The sequence below is a fragment of the Perca fluviatilis genome, chromosome 5, assembly GCF_010015445.1.
Source record: "Perca fluviatilis chromosome 5, GENO_Pfluv_1.0, whole genome shotgun sequence".
NCBI lineage: Eukaryota > Metazoa > Chordata > Actinopteri > Perciformes > Percidae > Perca > Perca fluviatilis.
The window spans coordinates 3,909,572-3,917,067 of NC_053116.1; the positions used below are offsets into that span (position 1 = coordinate 3,909,572).

The window sequence follows — 7,496 nt, forward strand, 5'->3', positions numbered from 1 at the left end:
CTGAGCTAATAACAAAAGTTATTAAACATATAATGGGAAATAAAATCATACGTAGTCCTTATGAGTTACCTTTCAAATTTTCCGCCATGTTTTCCACACAGCCGCCAAAATAGAATAAGCTACATTGGTGGGGAGGATCCTGCTGCAGGGTAGACTGTAGCGGCTGCTGATTGGATGAGCGTCATCTATCACCCCTCTCATTGGTTCAAATGTCGTCAGGAGGGTTGACCAGAAAGCGAATCTGCGTCCCGCCCTACTGTGTCTTACTCTGCCTCTGATTGGCTTACCCTGGCTAACCCTACCCAATCACACTACGTTTGCCTAAAACTAACCAATCCAACCAACAAAGGCAACGAGTATACTGTCAGCAAATGTATTTAAACTATCTATAAAAAAGAGAATGTGAGAGATATCCATTATTATTATTATCCATTATAACCAATTTCTTATATCACACCAAAATCTTTTGGGACAAATGACATAAAAAAAATACGTGTTCTAAGGTATCAAATTTAAAGTTTTTATTCAGAAATGCAGCTGTTGGATTTTATTTAAAATGAGTTTCTGTAACTTTTGGTGTAATGGATCTATATCTGATTTAGTTAATATGATTGTTCTCATCCATTGTAGTAAGTGGAGATATTCTAAGCCTTCTATTGTTTGGTTTATGAACAATTTTAAATAGTTTATTTCCTCACTGAAAAAATGTAGTCTAGTAAAATTGCAAGAATTAGATTTTCTTTTCTTTAGCCTTATTGCTTTTGACTCGCAATGTGATTATTTTTCTGTCGTGTATAAACGGACATTTGTATTGAACCTATTGATGTATGTTTTCTTTCCCCTGCGAGAGTTTTCTTGTCAATAAAAAAAAAAGAAACCAGAAAAAAAGAAAAGTAAATGTTGCCGGTCAGAAGGAAGCAGGCCGGAAGACATTAAACTTTAGACGTGCATCCTAGCTGCGTGTTAGCAAGCTGGGGCTCTTGCAAACATAATGCTGCATAGATTTGTGATTTACATGTATCCACATTCCACTGTAACACAAGTTGTATACTGTCAACATGCTTTAGCTTAAATATAGTTACCCTTAATCTGACATATGTTGTGACAAATGAAGCTCAGTGTAAGTTCATTCAGGAAGACTTCTATGCTTTATGTTCCTCTCTCTCCAAACCAAATCAGCCACACGGTCATCAGCCGACTGGTACAAGCATTTTGTGAGGGAAAAAAGGGGTGAATCTCAAACAAATTGCAACAGAAAATCCGACAAATTTTTATTACTCACAAAAGTCTCCTATATAACATACAAAAAGTCCTAAGAAATACAAGTGGTAGAAAGTATTGAAATATACTGAAATCGGAGATGCCAATTTCCCATTGGCACCCATGTTAAGGGGGACTAGGTGAATACAGGTGAATAGGGAAAATATTTTAACTAACAAAAATCACCATGAAACTTCCCCCGTTGATTACTTACACTTTATTTTAATTGTGCAACATCTGATCCTCATGTGTTTCATATCAAAATGTTCAGAACAAACTCAGCTTTCTGGAAAGTGAGACCCAAATTTGTTCCAGAGAAACATGTTAAGAGATAATTTGGACCGAAAGCTTAAAAATTTGATGTTCGCTTTTTGAAATTTCTCAAATCTCTTGTGAAAACATACCTACACGCCATTGTTTTGGTGCTTGAAATGAGTTTACAAAAGTCTTGGGTTCACAAAAGCAGCGTACTATATGAATAAAATAGTAAATAAATGTCCAAACTGAAACTGCTTTTTGAGTAGGAGTGTTGTCAAATGTCGCTTTGGACTTGCCGGTGCGTTCCTCCAAAGCTCTGTGGAGGAAGGTCTGGACATGCGAGGCTAGTTTCACAACCACGAAAAATCGTAGGTCTCAGGCTCCCTCCAACAACGTTAATTAAAGTGGTATTAAAAAAGAAAATGACAAGTAAAAAACATAAATGAGAATCTAAGACATAAGACATTGAATAGTGCAAGTTAAAATATAGGGATAGATATATAGGCTACATAACAGGGCTGTAGTCAAGACCACCTTTGGCGAGTCCAAGACAAGTCCAAGACCAGGACTAGTCGAGTCCGAGTCAAGACCGAGTCTGCCTGACAGTGTCAAGACAATCATTTTGGGTTATTATTTGTTGCTCTAAAAGCAAAGACAGTGTCACCACACCCAGGATTTGTAAGTATAGCCATTCCCTTTGATATCATATAATCTAAATCTAAAGAAAGTGTTTCACTTTCCCTCCAGGGCACGCAGATGCAGGGCGTGCCATGGGAAGATAATCTAGCGTGTGATTGGTTATCAGGCAGCCAGTGTTTCACTTTCCCTCCAATATTATTATAAACATAATAAAGACACCTGGACTCGGTCGAGACCAAACGCCATATTTGGCAAGACCAGTGGCAGAGACCGAGACAAGTCCAAGTCCAAATACCAGCGAGTCCGAGACAAGTCCGAGACCATAGAAAAACCATCTCAAGTCCAAGACTGGACTCGAGTACTACAGCCCTGCTACATAATAAAATAATAAAACTCTACGCCAGTCTGCTGTGTGTTAATAAAGATGGCAAAGTAAAGTGTGTGGAGGCCAGTGTTGTAGTCAAGACCACCTAAACCAAGACCGAGTCATCACCAGGACCAGAGTGTATCGAGACCGAGTCATCACCAGGACTAGAACGACTGAAACATACAGTATATACTGTACACAACTAGCTAATATGTATAGCTACTATTTGAAGAGTTTTGGCACAGAGCCAGATTGATAACTTTAGCTAGCTAGCTTCGCTAACACCACTTACACTAGGCTTACCTTTCTTTATGCTTCCTTACTTAGTAGGGATAAAAGAAATGTTAGGTGGTCCCAGCTGTGTCAGTTAGCGTGACATTGTAGAATTTATACAATGCTGTGTGTTTTCTTTTAGATGTTTTAAGGTGTGTTAAGGGGGGGGGGGGATGAACGGGGGTTAACAGTAGCACATTTCAAACTAGAAAAGTCAAGGAAGTTTTACATCCAATCACAGTAATGATGTTAACGCATAACTCAGACGATACACAGGAAGTGATATCCCTGCAGTTGTGGTCTTGACCGGTCTTGAAATAAAATCCACAGTCCTCTTCATTCGAGACCGAGACGAGACCGAGTACAAATGTGGTCGATTCCGAGACGAGACCTTCACAAAGTGGTCTTGAGACCGGTCTGAGTACTTCAACACTGGAGGAGGCTGGTCCATACAGGCAGGGGAGCTAAAATAAACCATTACCAAATCTCGGTATCATTTATAAAAGAATTTTCTCTCTTATTTGTAAAAAGTCCATTATTAAAAAGCTTCAACAGCAGCTGCAGGGCAATGGGAGGACGGGCTCCTTCCAATATAAGAAGAGGAAATATAAAGAGGGAAATAAATGAATGTGACATGAAATAAAAGTCCCCTGAAATAAGTAAAAGTAAAACCTATTTATTTATGTATTTATTAAACTATAATTACTCATTTATATGAACATATTTACATTTATTTATATATTAAGTGTCTCATTTATTTATTTCAGGATGTATTTCAAAGGCATATTTACTTATTTATGTATTTATTCATTTTTCAACATTGAATCAAACGGCATACAATACTAGCCTACTTATAAACACATCACTAAAATCTTAAGTTAGGCCATTTTTCAGATTTAAGTTTCCCTTTTTTAATTGAGCAAGCTGTAGCTAGCTACTTGCGTTAGCCAACGTAACAGTTAGCTTGTTGTGGCAGCCCTGAAGGACTGTAAGCTAATGGCGAGAATGGCTGCCCCTGCTAGACCCCGGTACGGGCAGCAGAATGTAGCCATAGCAAGATAAAGAGATCCTCAGGTTTAGCTAAACAATGAGTGGTTAATATTAAAGATGTCTCTGAATTAGTCATCAAATAAATTTTTGCACTTTTAGCTTTTTAAAATCTTCAAATAAGTGATCTGGGGCCAGCACTTCCTCTGGGTGAAATTACTATTGATGGCCAAATGAAGCTTTGTGATTCCACTGCACGCAATAGGATAGCGCTACAACCAGGCAGAGCGACGAAGAAGGTAGCGGAGCTAGTTGATAGATTAAACTTTTGCCGTATCCGGTCAGCAAAACTCCAAACACATCTTCCTTTTTTAAAAATGACTTCAGTGCCGTTCTTTGTTCTTTTCTCAAAAAAAAGCTTAACTCCAAGTCTTCCAGAGTCGCGGCCAAAGCCGATTCCAAAGACCGCTGTTCGCCAGCAGCAGCAGCCATAAGCCCGCCCACCGACTCTATACCTGATGTGATTGGCCTGGCCAGAGTTTGGTTTTTCCAGCTCGCAATCCGACGGAGAGTTGCTAGACTGACCCTTGCTGCAAAGTACATTTGCTGCCGCTAGGGTGCGTCTAGATTTCTAGGCTAGCTTTTTGAAGCATTTTCTTTATTTTCTGAGCCCACTAGATGGTGCTCTTGGTTTTAAGAAAAAGGCTCAATGAATGGCAACTCAGTGTGCTTTCAACCCTTTCTTGAACAGAGAGCGCCATCTAGTGGGCTCAGAAAATAAAGAAAATGCTTCACAAAGCTTCATTTGGCCATCAAGTTACAAAATGTACCAATACTTTCTCTCACAGTATAGCCAAATAAAAGCATCAAACCACCTGCTAAAAGGCACCAGAATACAACAAATGACATCTACTCTTTTCAAAGTTTTCTGGGAGAGGATCCTCCTCCATTACGTTGTCCCACGCACTTTGTAAAGGCTTCCTACGCCCATGAGAGCCAGAGAGACACAAACACCAGGCTTGTGTTATCTTGCAGCTGCTCAGGCTCCCTCAACTCTGGAGACACTACGGATGAAGTATGCATGAGCCCCAGACAGGTTATGATGAAGTGTTGCCAAACTGGACATGTTGGGTTTAACCTGTGACCTAAATGTGACCGAGGTCTCTGCCCCATAGCTTGTCAAACCACAGTGACATCCTTAGAGTCCTGATAGTTCATTTCAGCCCTCACAGTAATGTGGCTCAGGTTTACACCTGGGTCCTCCGCAGACCTGGGCTCCACTGGTTCTGTCCTGGCTGGCTGCTGACCTCTGGCCTGAGGGAAAGCGAAACCATCCAGGGGTGCATGCTCAATCCTGCACAGGCTGTCCTCGCTGTCACTGCTGAAGCTGGGATAGGAGGCACTGACGAGGCCGCGGCTGAACTGGCCGGGGTTGTGATGCGTCATCTGAACATCGTCTGTTTGAACAGCCTTTTCCATCTGCCAGACACTGACGGGGCGCTCCACATCCTCTGGCACGCTTGGCTCCACCTTACGGAAAGTGTGGCGTGCATATAGGCCGATGCAGAACATCTCCACGATCACACAGTAGTGGTAGATCACTGAGGTTGGACAGAGACCACAAGACACAGGGTTAAAGGGCATCAACAGCCAATTTCTACATGAATTACATGCAGTTAACTAAAGGAGCACTTGGAGAGAGCATGCCCTCTCTCGCTAGTTTAAAGTTCCAACTTGAGGGGATATATTTTAACTCGGGAACACATTCGGTCAATTATTCCAACACCACATGAATCTTGCAATGTTAACAAAAGTAAATAATCATTTGTGTATCCTCCCCGTGATTTGGATCCGCTCCAAAGTTTAATTGGCTCTTCTTCGGCCCATGCCACACCCTTCCACCAAGTTTCATGAAGTAGTTTATTCCACACTATACAAATCACAAAACATACAGTAACTTTGACTTGTATAAAGGTTCCCTAACAACACCATAAACAACACCGGCTTAGCCGCGTCATCCTCACTAGCTCCGCCCTTTTGTCCAAATACGGTCACTCTAGCTCCAAAATACCAAGATGCCGACGGCCAAAACGCAAACTCCTGGCTTCAAAACTGCACTCACACACAGTCTGTTTTTATAAATAAATTGAAGAAAATAGATTGCAGGAATACAGGAATTGTATTTTATGTTTCATGTGACAAATACATTGATTGGTTGATTGAAGTTCAATTTGCATTCAGATTGCTATGAATTTGTAGGTATTGGTCTCACCAGTAAAGTCTGGTAAAGTCTGTACCCAAAACACACCCTCCATGAACTCTGCAGACTTTAGGAACTGGGGTAGGGCCCTTTTGGCTCTGGGCTTTACTGGAAGACATCCATCATCTGCCTGTCTAAGTGCAGGGAAGCCTAGATATATAGACTCAAGGTTCTCTGCCATTCTGACTGAAGAATTGTTGAATGTCAGAGTAAATAAGAAACAAGCTCCTGTTCTTTAATTCAGAGGGGCTACCATCAATATGATGCTGTCTGGTGAGTTTGGGATCACTGGAACATTACCTGGCATTCTAATTGCTTTGCAACTGTGTTGTGACGTGTGGGACAAAACACTCTCCACTCAAGGTCCGCTTACTAGCTTTTCAAGGTTTATAACCACATCCCATGGTCTTTACAAGTGGATGGAAACTGGCCACATGATAACAGGTGTTTGTGTATGTGCAGAGGTGGAGATGGTGGATGTCTTTGACATCAGATGTAAATGCCTCTCATTCGTCAGCCGTCCACTGACTCCTGGTGGCCGATTCGACCTTGAGTTAGGATTATTTCGTCACACGTACTGATCCCAAGAGCAAGAATGAACCTCTCTGCTCGCAGTTGACCAAAAGTGCTTGGATGTGACATGTATATGCATTTCAAGTCCAGTGTGCAAACTGGCATGTAAGGCCAATCGAAGATCTGGGAAAGCAACTACGCTTGGTTACACAGGACCTGCTAGTTGTTCTCCTAAACTGCAGAGGGGATGGTGGAAGATGATTTGAGACAGAGACTTACACTGTGACCTGGTCAGCACAGAGAAGGGTGGTGTGCAGGGGATAACCTCCAGAGCACCCATGGTCTCTAAGATGCCACTCTGCAGGCCACACAGCACCAACACCACGATGATGCAGATGAACTTGGCTCTCAGTCCGTAGCCATGCAACGCACTCTTAGTGGCTTTGTAAAAGAGCAGGTGGCCGTAGAAGGACACGATGGTTGACAAACCTATAATAGCGTTCACGTACAGGTTGGGGTTGACGGAATCCACCTGGAGAACAAGAAGGTGGTTGTCAGTGATTTTTTTGCAGTTCTTTCATTTTGTGCTAGTTTGAACGGAATGAACATTGCCACTTCAGCGGGCTGCTAGCAGGCCTTTGGCCTCAGAATGCTTCGAATGATTGAGTTTACACAACAGAGCACATCTGCAGTTAAAGGGTTTCAGGCTGTCGTGCGAGGTGAAAGCCTGCCGTCATGCTCTCCTCCTGACTCCATGTGGAGCACTTCATGTGAAGCATACGGAGGCCATTAGTCCTGTTTATGGAATGCTGTCGGTCAGTTTCAATCAGAACAAAGCTAGTCTAAGACTATAGGTCAAAAAGCATTATGAATAATAAGCTGATTGTTGGGGTTTATAAAGTGGCACCATATGTACACATGGCTTTAAACAAGTTACCA

At 41.9% G+C, this 7,496-nt stretch overlaps 2 protein-coding genes across 3 annotated transcripts in view; both read right to left on the reverse strand.

The window, feature by feature from the left end:
- Window positions 1-199, reverse strand: part of LOC120559452 (histone-lysine N-methyltransferase SUV39H1-like) — a 29,461-nt gene extending 29,262 nt beyond the window's left edge. The window contains exon 1 of the mRNA XM_039801134.1: window positions 70-199. Coding sequence (XP_039657068.1) covers window positions 70-88 — 19 coding nt within the window. The 5' untranslated portion in view covers window positions 89-199. The remainder of the gene's footprint in view (window positions 1-69) is intronic.
- A 4,222-nt stretch (window positions 200-4,421) lies between these two features.
- Window positions 4,422-7,496, reverse strand: part of si:dkey-16n15.6 (organic solute transporter subunit alpha) — a 14,164-nt gene continuing 11,089 nt past the window's right edge. For both annotated transcript variants that reach the window (XM_039801137.1, XM_039801136.1), the window contains exons 6-7: window positions 6,837-7,089; window positions 4,422-5,385 (exon numbers count right to left, since the gene is read on the reverse strand). In XM_039801137.1, the coding sequence (XP_039657071.1) occupies window positions 4,964-5,385; window positions 6,837-7,089 (675 nt within the window). In that variant the 3' untranslated portion in view covers window positions 4,422-4,963. The remainder of the gene's footprint in view (window positions 5,386-6,836; window positions 7,090-7,496) is intronic.